Source organism: Heloderma suspectum, chromosome 12, assembly GCF_057233095.1.
Source record: "Heloderma suspectum isolate Gila_16-S chromosome 12, 16-S_ref, whole genome shotgun sequence".
In the NCBI taxonomy this organism is placed as follows: domain Eukaryota; kingdom Metazoa; phylum Chordata; class Lepidosauria; order Squamata; family Helodermatidae; genus Heloderma; species Heloderma suspectum.
In genome coordinates this window covers 17,740,628-17,758,453 of record NC_139469.1, presented here as the reverse complement: position 1 = coordinate 17,758,453, position 17,826 = coordinate 17,740,628, and the positions used below count along the sequence as shown (strand labels likewise).

Genomic DNA, 17,826 nt, shown 5'->3' with positions numbered 1-17,826 from the left:
TCCTTCTGAGTGAAATAAAGAGCTACCCATGGAAAGCAGTGGGAAAATCTAAGGAGTATATTGTTGTTACTGCTATTGTTATTGCTATTATTATTATTATTATTATTATTATAGCTGTAATACAAACAGAAAGTGGCAACAGAGATGGGGGTACATGCTCCAGCTAAGATCTCGATTTATGAGACATTTCTGGAGTTTTAAACTAGTTAAACAGTCCTGCATGCGTCAGCAGAGCACTGGAGGTCATTTAAATAAACAGAGCTTTTGCTGCAGCCTAGGAGGTGTTCATGAACTTGAGCACACTCCAGGAGAGAGCGGAGGACAGGAAGGCCTGGCGTGCTATGGTCCATGGGGTCACGAAGAGTCGGGCACGACTTAACGACTGAACAACAACACAGGGGTGTTCTCCGTGGAGTAGTTGTAGCTGGGCATCCAAACCAGCCTTGTACTATTTCTAATTTCCGATGACAGTGGGCTACTTTGCAGGGCTGTTATTCTAATTATTCTTTTTATCCCACCCATCCTTGAAGTAGCTCGAGGCAGACTATATGGTTTCTCTCTCCACATTTTACCCTCACAGCAACCCTGTGAAGGAGGTTAGGCTGAGAGAGAGTGACTGGCCCAAAGTCCCCTGGCAAGCTTCTTGGCTGAGCGTGGATGTGAACCCGAGTCTCCTCAGCCAAAGTCCAGCACTGCCAACTACACCATCCTCCATTTCTCTCTCAGTGCAGATGACCCAATCTGCAAAAGAGGGTCTCATAGCAGTAGACTATATTGCAGGGTTGTTATATGCTACTACTTATTTAGCCCTGAGCCTGAACCTGCAACATGGGAGATAGCAGCACTGGACAACACTACAAAGTTGTTGTATGCTACTCTCCCAACTTCAGCCTGACCCCAGCTCTCCAGTCATATTATACGGCTGGACTCCACTGCTGGGTTGTTGTAAATCACTCTCTGACCTTGCCCATCCACCCCAACTTGCCAATATTCAGAGTGAAGTGCACTGCAGGGGGGTCCTAGGTCCTTTATCTCCCAGCCCACCCATTCTACAATATGGGGATAAGGGACTATATTAGCATCAGAAGTTGATTTGGAAGGGCTATCCATATGTTGTTGGACTTCAACTCCCATCAATCCCAGCCAACATAGCCAAAGATGAGGGATGATGGGATCTGCAGTCAAGCATCTGGAGGGTCAAACTTTCCTCATCCCTGTCTTAAGTGCTTAAAAACTTAAATACAAAAACAAAACAAAACCCACCATTTAAAAAAAAAATACGGAATAAGGTCAGAGTTCGAAAGAGCGCTTCTGCTCAGAACTCTCAAAGGCAGCTTTCTAAATGTTACCGGAAATCATGTCTGCGTGTCACTCCTCCCTTTTTCTATCTCTGTGGCATAAACCAAGGCGCCAGGAAGAGGCCCGAGCTTCCGGAGAACAAACTCCCGGCTGTCCTTTCGGTCTGGTATCCAGTAGCAACCAAAACGCTTCCGGAAAGGAGACGACGGCTCTGGGAGGGCGTTGGGGTGCAGCCCGGCCCTTTCACGTCGCAGGCGGACTTCGCCTCAGCGCACCGGTGAATGAATGTATTATTTATGGATTACATTTATATCCCGCTTTTCCTCCAAGAAGGTCAAGGTGGCTTATGTGGTTCTTCCCTCTCCTCCATTTTATCCTCATAACAACCCTGTGAGGTAGGTTAACATACACAGGACTGGTCAAGGTTGCCCAGTGAGCGTCATGGACATCTGAAGATCTGAACCTGTGTCTCTCAAGGCCTAGTGTGACACTTTTATAACAATTCCATCCGGCTTGTTGAGGTCAAGGATAAGAGATTTGCCACTGGTTATTTCAGTGTATCAGTAGAATTGGGATATCTTCCAAAATTGGGCCTGACAGGAACTTGCGACTATAAACGCATAGGTATATTAGGTTCCCCCCATGTTGTAATACTAACAATGAAAACAAGGAATGGGTGTGGGGAGGCTCACGAGGGAAACAGGTACATTTACTATTAGCCAAGACCAATGGTGTAGGTATCCAAATACCTGAGCAAGGGGCAGACCCTTTCGACAGTGCAATCCCATGCATGCCTATTTGGAAATTAAGTCCCCCTGGTTCAGTGGGGGTTACTCACAGGTAAGTGTACATAGGATTGCAGCCTAGTTTGCCACATTAATTTCTCCATAATGTCCCTGATGGGGCATCACACCAGGGAAAATGCATAGGTTCCTTGATAGGTTGAAACTAGACAGTAGAGTTTTTATATTAACAAGGCTAGAAATTATTTAAGATGGTGTATTAAGTAAAAAAAAGAAGCAAAATTCTGTAGCTTTACCTAGTAGTTGGAGGGGATGAGCCTTCACAGAATCAAGTTCCAGCTACAGGTGATACAAAATCCTTTCCCTTCAAGGTAGGATCCTGCAGACCCACACAGCACAATGGATTGTTCCCAGATGCTTGGAGGCAAAGAATCGTAAGAGCAATAAAGGGGGCACCCTTTCCTGCTCGTTAGATTCAGTAGACAAGATAGGTATCATATTTTAATGCCTGAATGTTTCCTCTCTTCGTTCTGGCTAAAGCCCATGGCTAACCAGTATCAGAGGAATCTAGGAAGAAAAACTGGCCATGCAGGGTGAGCAAAGGGTGCCACTTTCCTTCAATCCAGCAGTTACAGGTACAAGCCTAACCTCTACAGTGCCACATGGTTGTTGGCTATCATTTTGCCCTTTTGTTATCTCTCTTGCCTAAGCTAATTCCAACCATATAGCTAACAATGTGATTTTCCACCGAGTCACTGGATACAGACCTGCATAACTAGACTCCCTTTGCACTAGAATGGTAACCTGCTGGAGTTATGGATAGAAAAGGATGTAAGGGGAATTGCCCCACTGGAAAATGTTACATCTTCTCAACCTTTTATTTAGGATGTATGAAGCACTATGAACATAGTTCTTCGGTCAGCCACATTGTATATACGGTATAATAACCTTGCCAAGGTAAACCTGAGGGAGACCACAATCCACGTCCTTGGGAAGGGAAAGGAAAATCTCAATCAGATATGGAAATACTTTCAGCCTCCAAGGTTGATGTATGAGGTGTTTTCCAAGCAGACAGTTCTGCCACCAGACAACATGCAACTTAAAAGACATTACGAAATGGAAAACAACTTGAGGGGAGCCTCAAAACTTCAGCAGCAGCCTTTCAGACATTGCTGGTGAGGTCATATTTTGCTAGGACTTTTCTTGGGTAGAGTAACAGAGAAAACAGGAAGACTGGGCCTTGCATACACATTCAATAAGATGTCACTGACATTTTTTTTTCTTCTATTAACATATTTATTCAACTTTTAGCTTTCTGGGTATACATTTACCATCCATCTATATTACACATCAATGCAATCAAAAGGAAAGCAGCAACTTTGACAAAAAATGGCAAGTAAATGAAACATATTTCCCCTCCCTCCAACAGTGTTTTCACTTCTCTACCTTTGTACCCCATATGCCTTTCTCTCTATTACATTATTTTCCTCACATAACACACAGCTTTACTACCCAAGCCTGGTAAAGTTGGTTTAGATTTCCTGTCTAAAATAAAATATACAAAATAAAAGAAAGGGAGTGAGGGTAGGATATAAGGAAAGATGAGACAGTGTTTTTGAAAGAAACCAATTTCAATAATTCACTCTTAGTTGTCATGAAAGCACTCCAAAGTTGTTTTTGTATTTCACTGAAGGTTTTAATTTCTCTTCAATACTTGCTTCTTTGTGCTAGCGTGTATAACTATTAGATACATGAATCACCATAGATTTCCAAAGACCAAGTATAATTCACTCGGCAACTATAAAGTCACCACCGTAGGATTCTTGTGCTACATTCTAAAGCCCAAACTGAAGGTGTAACATGAAATATGGCATTCATGAAGGTGAACTTACTCACTGCAGTGATAACCAAGTTGGTGCACTGAAACATTTTGACTCAAGGAGCTATGATTGAACAACTCCCATAATAAGCAACTTAAGGCAACATCCTATGCATGTTTAGACAGAAATAAGTCTGTCAATCCCAGCATTCCCTAGAGAGCATGTTGGGAGCTGTAGGACTTATTTCTGTCTAACCATGCATAAGTTTGCACACGGAGGGAGCAATCCTATTGGGATAAGGCAGCTGCCTCCTACTTGGAGGCAACCGCCTATCCAATGCAGGGCAGGCAGAGAGCCGAGGGGATCTTCTCTGTGCTCCTGCCACCTTGCATTCGTGTCTAGACAGCTAATTTCAGCTGTCTAGCCATGGGACTTCAGAGCGGGGTGGGGGAGAAGCTGATGCGTAGGAAGCGTTGTACCGGCACTTCTGTGCTCCCCACCCTTCCATGTCCCTGGGAAGGCCCCCTTTTGCCTCGCTCCGTGCTGCTATTCCAAGCACAGAGTCCGGGGACAATCTGCACTGCCTACAAGGCAGCAGTTTTCCAGGAACAAACCTCGGAGCACGGGCTCCAAGGTCAGTTCCTGAAAACCAAACAATCCTATGGCCATCTAGCCACTGTCTAGCAGCCATAGGATTGCGCCCTTAGTGTTGTTTCCTGCATCTCCAGGGGCATGCCTGCATCAGGGGTTCCGCTAGCCATTCTAGAAATCAGTAGGCTTTGAGGTGTATCATCTCATAAGGCAGAGAATTAGGGAGGCTGCACTAATGAGTTTGGAAGTGGTGTTCCATTGGTTTGGAAAAACAAGGTATCTTGAAAGGGCTGCAGTTGTCACAAAAGCAATCTAACGTCACTCCATGGGCATTTTTAAATGTGGTTATAATGCAGATAAGTAGCTTGAAGAGCTTTGCTTCTGTGTGGCAGCCCACATTAAGCAACTAGTCTATACAACTTAGTTAATGGATTCACCAACTGAATATTTTTGCATTTACTTCCTGTGTACTGATTTTTGGGGAGCAAATCCAGAATATTTTGGGAATTTGATAATGCTATTTCTATCCAGTGTTTCCAAATAAAGGGTGTTGCTTCCATTTATAAAGTAAAATTTTGCCACAGGGGAGAGAATAATTTTTTCATGTGTTTGAGGAGATGGGGAAAAGTTAGTTTGTACTGATATGGGCCAATTCTTGTTTTTACTACTGTGTTATGCATGTTATTTCTAGGCAGGTATACCTAAAGCACATTCCATTAATTGCTGCCATCGCAATTAAGTCTTTTACATCACTATAGTAACCCAAAAGATGAAGAATCGTTAAAGAACTGTGCCCCCTCCCCCCCAATGTTCACTACAATATTTTGTAGAAAATGGTCACAAACTTAGGCTGGTAGCTTAGAATGAGATAGAGCTACCACTTGAAAGGCAGTAACATAAGCACCAGGGTTCCTGCTATACTTTTCACCAAGCAGTAAGAATGCCTTCAAGATAATAAAAAAGCAAAACTTCAAGGTTTCTCAAGTCTGTATTTTCAAACTGACAATAACACTGTTCATTCATTTGTAATTAAGACAGAAATGTGTCTTTTAAACACAAATTTAAGATACCTATCATTTTAACAGGTTACAACTCATTTACTTAAGAAAAGTTTAGTAGTAAAAACAAAATAGCATTAAGAAAACACAAATAACTCTAAAGGCAGACTTGTTAACGAGACAGATGCATCAAGTATTTTCAACATGATTTTGTATACAGACCATATTTTAAAAACAAAAGACACATATGCACAACATCAAAACTACAGCATTTTAAATAATGGAAACAAGAAAATTGACTGTCTGTGCATCCTAACTTCAGTTTTCCATAGTTTCAGTGCAGTAAGTTGTACTACAGACCTAGTGTCAACTTGGATGCAAGAGTTTAGGAGCCCTGTTTATTCAACTCACTTGTTTCCACAACTTCATAAGAAGTTTAACAACTGGAGGATATGATTAAGTAAATCTAGACAGTCCAGTGAGCCCCAAAATGCTTAACAGGAATGGAGAATATTAACTGGTGTATTTCCATCAGAAATAGTAACAACATCGTCACACAAATATAATCAGTTTACCACCACCAATTATTACTGATCAACAGCCTTATCATACTACGAGGTTGCTAGTCACACTTACTGTAAGATTGACTGTCCATGTTAGCAGACTGTATTAGTGTGTGACTGAGGGACCACACACTTCCTATTTAAACAGCAGAAGAGGGGGGCCAATTTAAAATTAAAAGGCAATGACTGAAATTAACCACTGCTAAACTATTAAACATACAATAATTCATTGAATTGTTCCCAGAACACAAATTATACTATGGAGTGAAACAGCAAGCAAAGCTTCATTCGTTTTTCTTCTCCTTTTGCTTGAGGAGTTTGTTGACCTCCCTTTTTGCCATTCCAGCATACTTTGAAATTATTCCATGTTTGTTTAATCCAGGAAACAACAAGAAGCAGCTCACTTCAAAAACAAAAATAAGAACAAGTTACCACTAGGTATGCACTTTTAAAACATCACCCACCATATTTGCTCACTTAATTTTTTATCCAAGTCACGGTAGGGTTCTCAAACTTTGCCCCCATTTTCTAGTATGGAAAAAAACACAGTAATATATATCTGCACCATCATCTTGTACATTGCTTACCAATAAGATACGTGAGAAAGAGGTTATGAACTTGCTGTCCTATCCAAGCAATCACAGATAACGAACACAGCATTGTCGTGAAGTACTAGAAGAGAGACCACAGTTAATTAGTCCTGTTGTTCAGGGGGAAGATTGAGTAAAATCCACAAATCAAAATAGTATGGCACACAGAAGTCAAATCAGGTGCTGTGCGCTTTCTAAAGTCTGCATTTCAAAACTATGCTTGCCAGTGCAGTCCAAAATCTTTGATTAGACTAAACTAATATTTAAAAAAGCACCCCCATTAAAAAAAAATCACGTAATTTCATTTCAGCAACTGAAAGCCCTTGTTTTAATACAGATAAGGCAGAATGAATTTATGATATAACATATTTGCAGTGAAGCTGAAACATCTTAAGAGGAATAGTTGAGTTACCATTTTAGGTTTTTCCTCCTTAAATGTGAAGAGTCGTTTCCACCAACCAACAATCCTGCGCCGTGTTTTTACCAGGTTGCTACAGATTTCATGGAATCGTTGCTGTTGTTCAGTAGTCCTTTAAAATATATTAAGCAAAAATCTTTATTACAATGTTCCATCTTCTGAAAGTGAGTACTTATTATACACCTTCAAACAAGCAGTCATTGTTCCACCTTCCATCAATTTATTGATACAATTTTTGTCTCATTCGTGTATGCATGTGTATGTATATATTAATCAGAACAAATTGTTATATGAATAACCATAACAAATAGTTATAGATGGAGTAGACAGAGGATTGGGGAAATATATACTGTGTGTATACATTTTAATGGACTAAAATTTTAATTAGCTTACAGTTGGAACACACATTGCAAATAACAGATCTTATGAACAATCCATCATGAACTGCAAACCCAAATTTTATTAAGCTATAATCCCGCAGGTCATCTCTTAGTATGTTGTAGGAGCAATTAATCAGCAAACCACTATTTCAACCAGTGAGGTTCTTGTGCTACCTCAGAATTTTTAGACAGATGGTAGCTTTTTTACATATATTTATACCCCAAGAATCAGTGTCAACTGGAGAGCAATCCTATGCACTCTCGACAGCATGTGGGGGGACATAGGATTGTTCAGTTTCTGGGCTCTGAGGTCAGAAAAAGGACTCTGAACTCAGAGCCCAGAAACTGTGCTCCCCTCTCGTAGCCAGCACGGTTCTGGCTAAGTCTCCGTGCTCGGAAATAAGAGCACAGAGCCAGGGAAAAGGGGGTGGTCCCAGGGATGGGGAGGAGACTGCAGAAGCTACTTTATACAGCTCTCTATGCACGCCTGAGTTCCTTCCTCTTGGAAGCACTGCAACCAGACAGGCGAAATTGCCCATCTAGCAAAAATGCAGGGCAACCCAAGCACGGCAGTGAGGATTGCCTCCATGCTCTGGCTGCCCTGCATTTAGATACTCAACAGCCTCTGCCTTCTGAGGCTGTTATCTCCACAGGACTGTGCCCCTGGTCCTTAAAGGCTATAGCCCTGTGTTTACTGTGCTGTTGAGGTACATGGTGCTTTATGAGCAAAAAAAAGAAAGAGATGGGTACCCGCCCCAAGGACTTTACAATCTAGATGTCAACTGTTCAGGAAAGATATGAAACAGAGTGAGACACAAGGGTAATGGAACAATTAGGTCATGAATTCACACAATTCTATCTTTGTACTGTATCATATCCCATTCATCGAAGAGTAGAAGGCAGTAGGATTTCAGGACAGGAGATAAAATAAAAAAGAAATAAGTAGTTTTAGTTATCAAACCTACCATTTACTGGAGCCAAAAATTCTAGGAGCAAGAGCAGGTACAAGGTAGTCAGCCAAACAAAGCAACATAACAAAACAAGAAACACCTGAAAGAACAGATGGGTCCAAGTCGTAAATCATCCTGTTGGGACAAGAAAAAAAAGTTGTTATAGGGCATGCTGGGAATGGTTGGGACTTTTTTCTGTCTAAACACACATCAGCTGACCATCAACTTACACAGAAAACTATGAGTGAACTATAGTAACTATAGTAGCATGGTTATCGATCATGGTGGCTAAGGGTGATGGGAGCGATCAACAACACATCTGGAGGGCTGGAGAAGACAGAGCTACGGCCTACGACCACAAGGTTTCCAGTAGCAGGGAGAATGATTGGACTCAAAGGGCCTCGCCACTCTGGCTGCAATACTAAAGAGTCTAAAAAGAAGAGTTGAACAAGACTGGACAGTATAATATTTTTAAAAATCAGCACTGCAAATTTGATTAGAAAATGTAAAAACCCTCCTCAGGTGTTGTCGTCAATTACTCCAGCCTCTCTTCTAATCCAGATGCAATCACATTAACAGTGTGCATTACACACCTGGCTGGAGGCCAAACTAGATATATTAACTGTGTAATTATACTGAATGTTCTTAATTTTAAATAGCTCTGTCAGTGTGCAGTGTTAACACTGTGTTAACATTGTGGTGGAAAGGCTTATTAGGACTTCTGACAGTCCCAATAAGCAACCCCCATGGCTGCTATTTACATTTTTAGAACTAGATATATTAATTGCAATCAAGCAATTATATCACATCTAGTTTGGAACTGGTGTAATGGGGGGCTGGGATAGCTCAGCCTGAGGAGTTGCCAACACATGGGCAAAAAGGTCCATTGGTAAGTTTGGGAATTATTACAAAGTTCTGGGACTACCTCCTAATTTATATATTATTCCAATCTTTTAAAAGAATACACTTCACCATATCCTAGTGCTTCTAGCTCTGATGGAATTTAGAAAGGGTAATCAGTGATTTTCTATTCAGATTATGAACAATTTAAGATTTCATATTGACATCATACTCATTTTTAGTAATAGCTCTCCTAAGCTTCAGCATTACTCTTCACACAGGGCTTTATGGAGCTGCCCCCAATCTTTCTCATTTCAAAAGTTGGTCATGCATAGTTCCATTGCCTCTGCTGAGAGACCAGCTGCCTCTGCCTCAACTGTCACCTAGCAGCAGCCATTCCAGCAGGCTACCTGAACTATTTCCATCCCAGCTGGTTGTGACAACTCATTTTAAGAAGTGGTGCTTGATAGAAATGTAAAATTTCTGGACATTTTGAGGCCATGGGAAAAAACAGGGTTTGGGGGGGGGGGGCTTGGGGAAAAATGGAAATTTGGGGAGAAACTGAAAAATAAGCAGTAGTCACTTTGTTGCCTTAGGACAGCCTTCCTCAACCTGGTTCTCTCCAGATATTTTGGACTTCAGCACCCATCAGCCTCAGGCAGCATGGCCAGTAGCCAGGAATGCTGGGCTTTGTAGTCCAAAACATCTGGAGGGCACAAGGTTGGGGAAGGCTGCTTTAGGAACATATTTTTTGTTCATCTTGAAAAGTTGTCTCTAGTGGTAATGTCAATCCCATGCCTACGCCACAGGAACCAGGCTGCTGAGTTTCTTTTAGGTAGAGATAGGGGTGTACGAAACCCCACTTACCTGGCTCCGCTGGGTTCCGCAGGTGGGGGGAGGCGCTCCGTCCCTCTCCCTGGAATCCTGGCCGGCCGTGGAACCATTGGGCAGCCCTACAGGGACGCAAATGGCGGCTGTCGTAGCCGCCGTCATTTGCGTCCCTGTAGTGAGCCGTGATAGGCTACGTAAATATTTACGTAGCCTATCACAGCAGGGGGGAAACTTCAGCGTACGCGAATGGCAGTAGCCGCCGCCATTTGCGTAGGCTGGGTTTTTTTCCCCCTTGCCGTGATAGGCTACGTAAATACTTACGTAGCCTATCACGGCCTCCGCAGGGACGCAAATGGTGTCCCTGCGTTAGCCGTGATAGGCTATGTAAGTATTTACGTAGTCTATCACGGCTGAAGGAGGAAGCGAATGACAGCTGCCATTCGCACAGCAACGCGGACGGGAGCAGGTAAGTGCTCCGTTTCACGCGCTTTTAGTGGGGTGGGGGCGGCAGGCACTTTGTTCTGCGTGCCTTTCGTGGGGTGGGGGGGCAGGGGCTTCGTTCCGCGACGGTTTTCTGAGATTACCCTTTTCCCCTCTTCCCTTCTCATCCCCTTTCTCTGCTGTGTCATGTGTTAGAGACTATATGCCTGAGATCAAGAAGTATCTTTACTGATATTTGTAAGCCATTCTGTGAGCCTTTTTGGCTAAAGAGCAAGGCAAACAACATTTTTTTTTATTAAAACAAAAAATGCTCATTTGTGTATTTTTTTTAGTACAAGGATTTTTTAAAAAAATGAATTTCTGGCAAACGTTTTATTCTCAATCTTTTGTACTTTTTCCACTTAAGAGACCCCCTTTTTTAAAGAACAGGATGACTAAGATCAGCAGCCTAAGTTTGAACACACCACTGCTTTCTACATCAGCACTATATTTCCAGCTACATAAACCATTCCTTGTATCTTTCGTACAGCACAACAGTGCCAATTACTTCCTGAAAAGTAGCTACTAATTGTTACAACATATGCAAGAAGAAAATGTTACAGTTAAAGCCTTTCCAATAACTTACAGAAAAACGAAGGAAACTACAGCAATCATAGCAGGTGGAAACCATGGTTTTTCCCAGCGAAGGATTTTGTCTGTCACCAGAATCACTTCACCCCATCCTTGCAACTGCTCTTCCAATCCAGCTGTCTCTGCAGCCTGTGAACAAAAGCTTTTAAATAAATGTACTTGCTACAGGAAGAAAAAGTTTATACAATGCATATACTTTATGGGGTATGCAGGATATCTTTGCACAAGTAGAGGAATCTTTTTTATCTGTCGTTATATTTCCACAGGAGATTCTCTTTTAATTTGAAGTAGGTCTTTCATGTGACAAAATGCTAAAGACTTGATTGCCCCCAACCAAGTAAATGGATCGGGAATACTACACTGGATATATTAAGACTTAGAGACAGAGTTCATTCATGGGACACTCCTGCGAAGAAGGGTGGGGGAGGCAATTTTTGTCCAATTCCTCCTTCCACCTGCACCTCCTGAAAAGCTGCTCTTGAGTTTGGGGACCCTCCAGAACAGTGTGGGAGATGACAGAGGGGGCTGTAGGGGGAAATTGGTGAAAATCACCCCCAAAAGCCCTTCTCCAGCTGGAGCTTCTACTGGATCTCAGTCCCTTCTGCAAATGGAGCGAGCCTTTCTATTCATGGAAGGGCAACTCTGGATCCAATTCTAAGTATTTTCCATAATGAAAGTTCCTTCTTACTTGCCATTTATTGTTGAAAATTCATCTTGTGAACATCATGCTCTGGCACTTGTTCCTATACCAGTTTTGTTAGATTTTTCCCAAGAAACTTGGATGGAAGAAGAAAATATTAATTTAACTGGTTTGTATTCAACCCAGATCTGATAACCATAATTATGTTTGAGTTGAAAGGCAGACAAGGTAAGGCAAAGCTGTTTTTACATTAATTAACTATTTTTAATGTTAAATAGTATGCAAGGTCTTTGTAGGCTAAATTTAATTATGATTTCTTTGAACGTTACATTTTGCAGAAGTTAACTGTATTTTGTGATGATTACAGTTTCAGCCAAAGACCATGCACTTGTAATTAGGAAAAATAACAAGTCAGATGTGAAAGTTTCATTATGAACCATGATGGAAAGGGGGAACTACCACTGAGGTCTACAGACCACAGAAAACTCCTGATTTAGCATTTTTAATTCTTCCTTAATCTGAATTTCAATTGCTACTCTTCAGTTCACCAAGAGATAGGTGTTGTTGTTGTTGAGTTGTTAAGTCGTGTCCGACTCTTCATGACCCCATGGACCATAGCACGCCAGGCCTTCCTGTCCTCCGCTCTCTCCCGGAGTGTGCTCAAGTTCATATTCATTGCATCGGTGATGCTATGTAGCCATCTCATCCTCTGCCGTCCCCTTCCCCTTTTGCCTTCAATCTTTCCCAGCATCAGGGTCTTTTCCAGAGTTTTCTCTTCACATTAGGTGGCCAAAATATTTGAGCTTCAGCTTCAGTATCTGTCCTTCCAATGAGCACTCAGGGTTGATTTCCTTTAGGATGGACTGATTGGACCTCCTTGCAGTCCAGGGGACTCGTAAGAGTCTTCTCCAGCACCACAGTTCGAAAGCATCAATTCTTCAGCACTCAGCCTTCCTTACAGTCCAGCTCTCACAGCCATACATTACTACTGGGAAAACCACAGCTTTGATTATATGGACCTTTGTCAGCAAGGTGATGTCTCTGCTTCTTACTATGCTGTCTAGGTGTGTCATAGCTTTCCCCCAGGGAGAAAGCGTCTTTTAATTTCATGGCTACTGTCATCGTCTGCATCTTGGAGCCCAAGAAAATAAAATCTGTCACTGCTTCCATTTCTTCCCCTTCTATATGCCAGGAAGTGATGGGGCCAGATGCCATGATCTTAGTTTTTTTAATGTGGAGTTTCAAACCAGCTTTTGCACTCTCCACTTTCACCCTCAACAAGAAGCTCTTTAGATCCTCTTCGCTTTCTGCCATTAGGGTGGTATCGTCTGCGTATCTGAAGTTGTTTATAATTCTCCCGGCAATCTTAATTCCGACCTGTAATTCATCCAACCCGGCATTTCTCATGATGTACTCTGATAAGTTCAATAAGCAGGGCAACAATATACAGCCTTGTTGTACTCCTTTCCCAATTTTGAACCAATCGGTTGTTCCATGTCTGGTTCTTACTGTTGCTTCTTGACCCTCATACAGGTTTCTCAGGAGACAGGTAATTTATTTATTTCATTTCTATACCGCCCAATAGCCGAAGCTCTCAGGTAAGGTGGTCTGGTACTCCCATCTCTTTCAGAATTTGCCACAGTTTGTTGTGATCCACACAATCAAAGGCTTTAGCATAGTCAATGAAGCAGAAATAGACATTTTTCTGGAATTCTCTTGCTTTCTCCATGATCCAGCGAATGTTGGCGATTTGATCTCTAGTTCCTCTGCCTCTTCAAAACCCCGCTTGTACTTCCGGTAGTTCTCGGTTCACATGCTGCTGAAACCTAGCTTGTAGGATTTTGAGCATAACCTTGCTGGCATGTGAAATGAGCACAACTGTGTGGTAGTTTGAACACTCTTTGGCATTGCCCTTCTTTGGAATTGGAATGTAAACTGATCTTTTCCAGTCTTGTGGCCACTGTTGAGTGTTCCAAATGTGTTGGCATATTGAGTGCAGCACTTCAACAGCATCATCTTTTAGGATTTTAAATAGCTCAGCTGGAATACTGTACTAGCTAATAAAAATTGGTTCCTAGTCAGTTCTCCCCTCCTCCTGAAGTTTAAGGCTGTGAATATCCTACTGTACACATATGTTTTTCTATATTTTAGCATTTCATAAGAAAAATGGAATTGTTATTCTACCCAAGTTCAAATGTCTGCTCAGCTATGAAACTCATGGAGTGATCTTGGGCCAGCTGCACACACAGTGTCACCTACTGGCACAAGGCTGTTATAAAAATTGTTAGGCACACTGAAGCGGCCACCTCGGACAGCTGATTTTGGGTGTCATGAAATGGCAGCAAATTGTTAGTTATTTACTTTATTATTGCTGTAGTTTTACTCCCAGAGAGAGGCACTTGTGAGATTTTCTTCGATACTGGGCCAGCCATGAAAATTCTGAACTCCTCATAAGAAAGGAGAGATATGTTTGACAAATAACAAACAATCACTTGAAAATGGCCACTAACCAATTGTTAATGCACATAGGGAGTGAGGGGTGGTGAGAAATCTGGCAGACAGAATGGTCATCAATGATCTGCATTTCAAACTCAAGGAAACATCATTCAGCACAAGTAGGCTAATTAGCACAGTACTGTTCATCAACCATCTTGCTCAGTGCTGCATGTTTGACTCCACCTGGCTACCCCTGAAACACTGCAGCTCAATGACAGCCTAAACAAAGCACACTGCTTGTTCCTGCTCACATTAGCATGACAAGCAAGCAGACCAGCCTAATGCCAAGGAGGAAGGTGACAATGCAGAATTCTGCTGGAGGAACAGAAAAATGAAACCCAAGCTAGACATTTTTGGATGCACCACTTGGTGGTGAAAAGAGACCAAGCACATCCACAATGACAACAGCTGCAGAAAGAGGTTACAGCATGCGTAATATGATCAGCAACAAGATTTGCAGAGAAACTAGACATACGCATGGGAGGGATCCCTACCCCACACTCATTTGGTAGAAAGCCCGGCTGCCAGAAGAACTTGTTTCTACAGAATGCAAGTACTTCCCCCCACCCGCTTTTATCATTTCATATACTCAATATAATGGCTTCTCCCTTGACTTTGAGTCCTTTCCAAGTTTTCAAATGCTACAATGAGAGGTGCACCCTTACCTAGGAACAAGCCTCACTGAACACAGCAGGCCTTGAGTCAATGTATCTAGGATGGAGTTGAAAGCATCCCTTGTTATTTAAGTTCCAGAGAGATCGTTGTGTTAGTCTGATTTAGCAAAGCCACCTTAAATACTAATAGATTTATGGTGGCAGAAGCTTTTGCAGAATAGAGCCCACCTTTATCAGATGCATGAAGTATTATCCAACAGCGTTTGTGTATGGGCATACACCGACACAGACACATATTTAAGGACAACACTTCACACATGAATAAATATATGCTAATGAGTCTGTGTGTGTACCCACACATGCAAATACACACGGATAACACTTCACGCAATCGGATAAAGTGGCCTCCCCTCCTCAAAAACGTCTGCCACTAAAAATCTGTTGGCCTTGGAGGGTGCCACGAGATTCTTCGATGCACTTTATTAACTTATGTAAAACATCTGTATGCCCTATATCATTAAGATCTCAGCGGCATACAGATAGAATCAGTGTAAGCAGTACAAAACAATAAATAACGTAAGCAGTTAAAAGCATAGTCAACCAGTAAACAAGCTAATGCCAATTTAAAATTCTAAAACAATAAAATAGTTCAAACACTGCAGGTTTAAGGCAACTGGTTTCCACTTGATCTCCAGCCTCGCCCCCCGCAACTCTTCGCCCCTTCCTTCCTCCCTCCCTCAAACAACCCGCCCCACCCTCCGGAAGAAGTAGCACACGAGGGGCGCGAACTACCGTTTTCCCCCTCAGCTTAACCGCACGCACACAAAAGCCTTGGGACGGGGGTGGCGTTGGCAAAAGGGCCCCCGCCCCCCGGCAATCGTGCACACAGGGCAGGTATCGAGACGGCGGAGCCAGCCCCTCCCTCTCCCTGCGTAAAGACAAAGCCCCAAGCCCCCCAGCCTAGACGCTCTTTTGCTGCCAGAATGTAAGCCAGGGCGAGGCGGCGGCACAACCGTCGTTCGAAAGCGAAGGGGAAACACCGCGCGCGAAGACGCTTCGCCTCAAGCTGTCACCCACCAGCAGGTTGGTGCTCCTATTGTCGCCCTCCGCCATTTTGTGCGGCCCGGACAGCAGCGGCGGCGGCCTCGCGTCTCCTCCCCTCAAACCGTCACGCCTCAGCTCCGCCTCTTCTTCTAGCCCGCAGCCCTCCGGAGCGCTCCCGTCCACCCAGCGCTCTGCCTCTCGCCGCCACCGCCGCCCCCCCACCACGCTTTCCTTTTTATAAACTCGCCTCCGCTCTCCCCGCCCTCCTCATCGCTTCCCATTGGCCGAGAGTGACCCACCCCCGCCCGTCGACACGCTCCTCGAGCCTCTCGGCTCCAATCAGCGGCGCTCGGGACCGTTCTGGTTTGAATGTAGGCCAATCGCCGCCGCTTCTCAAGGCCAGCACGATCCGCGAGGAGGAGGCGGCGGCGGCGGAGGAGGCGGAGGGAGACGATAACCCTGGAAGGAAGGAAGCAAAAACCCGGAACGGTCGCGCGGCCTCTCCCACCCCACCCCCCGCAGTAACCGTTTAACGGTTTTTTGCGCTGGAGAACGGTAGGACACAGCGGTGAGGAAAGGCTGCGAAGTGTGACTCAAGAGAAACAGTCGGACAAACTCGCCGCCTTATGTAGACAGATTCCTGAGGGGAAACCCTGTCAGTCACTTACGGCAAAACCCACACAGACTTGTGGCAAACTAAGGGCGCAATTCTGTGCATGTTTAGACAGGAAAAAAAAAAAAGTCCTACAACTCCCAGCATTCCCCAGCCAGCCAAGCTGGCTGGGGAATGCTGGGAGTTGTAGGACTTTTTTTTTTCCGGTCTAAACGTGCTTAACATTCTGCCTTAAAAGGCTCTGAGAGGGACAGAGCACTCTTTCCTACCTCCTCTGCCAGTCCCCAGAGGCGTAGTAGTATATATATATTTTTTCCAGGCGAGTAACGTTAAAAAAACGAAGATCATGGCATCTGGCCCCATCCCTTCCTGGCATATAGAAGGGGAAGAAATGGAAGCAGTGACAGATTTTACTTACTTGGGCTCCAAGATCACCGCAGATGGTGGCTGTAGCCATGAAATTAAAAGACGCTTGCTCTTTGAGAGGAAAGCTATGGCAAACCTAGACAGCATAGTCAGAAGCAGAGACATCACCTTGCCGACAAAGGTCCGTCTAATCAAAGCTATGGTTTTCCCAGTAGCAACGTATGGCTGTGAGAGCTGGACTATAAGGAAGGCTGAGCGCCGAAGAATCAATGCTTTCAAACTGTGGTGCTGGAGAAGACTGTTACGAGTCCCCTGGACTGCAAGGAGGTCACATCAGTCCATCCTAAAGGAAATCAACCCTGAGTGCTCATTGGAAGGACAGATCCTGAAGCTGAAGCTCCAATATTTTGGCCATCTAATGCGAAGAGAAAACTCCCTGGAAAAGACCCTGATGCTGGGAAAGACTGAAGGCAAAAGGAGAAGGGGACGGCAGAGGATGAGATGGCTAGATAGCATCACCGATGCAATGAATATGAACTTGAGCACGCTCTGGGAGAGAGCGCAGGACAGGAAGGCTTGGTGTGCTATGGTCCATGGGGTCACGAAGAGTCGGACACGACTGAACAACAACAAATCAAGCAAGGGCATCGCCATGCACTTAAAACATTGGGGGCCCCCGTACGACACAAATCTGCATAAATTGTGCATATGCTCACTTATATCTCTTATGTGCAAATTTAGACATAATTACGAGGATTTACATTTCACAGAAGGCAAAGCCAGCCAATTCATTTGTCACTGAAGTAAGCTCGAATTAAATACATGGAGGGCACAATCCTATGGCCGCTAGACAGCAGCTAGATGGCCATAGGATATCTGGTTTTCCGGGAACTGACCTCCCCCTACTTCCACACTGCCTCTGCGCTCCGCGCAAGAGGAGCGCAGAGTGGCCGAAAAGG

The 17,826-nt window shown here is 43.7% G+C and overlaps 1 protein-coding gene across 1 annotated transcript; it reads right to left on the bottom strand.

Moving 5' to 3' along the window:
* Nucleotides 1-5,422: 5,422 nt before the first annotated feature.
* Nucleotides 5,423-16,097, bottom strand: ARL6IP1 (ARL6 interacting reticulophagy regulator 1). The gene is made up of 6 exons (XM_084818605.1): nt 15,922-16,097; nt 11,090-11,223; nt 8,368-8,487; nt 7,017-7,134; nt 6,602-6,686; nt 5,423-6,417 (listed from the first exon to the last, which is right to left on the bottom strand). The coding sequence occupies exons 1-6, from the start codon at nt 15,955-15,957 to the stop codon at nt 6,299-6,301; spliced, it is 612 nt and encodes a 203-aa protein (XP_084674731.1). The 5' UTR covers nt 15,958-16,097; the 3' UTR covers nt 5,423-6,298.
* Between the last annotated feature and the right edge of the window lie 1,729 nt (nt 16,098-17,826).

Excerpts from the sequence above, each read along its gene's own strand:
- ARL6IP1 (XM_084818605.1), bottom strand. The coding sequence starts at position 15,957 with ATGGCGGAGGGCGACAATAGGAGCACCAACCTGCTG. Across the intron at positions 7,135-8,367 it reads ATTTTTGGCTCCAGTAAATG|GACTACTGAACAACAGCAAC; the intron begins GTAGGTTTGATA and ends TATATTTTAAAG. Across the intron at positions 6,687-7,016 it reads AGGAGGAAAAACCTAAAATG|TACTTCACGACAATGCTGTG; the intron begins GTAACTCAACTA and ends TCTCTCTTCTAG.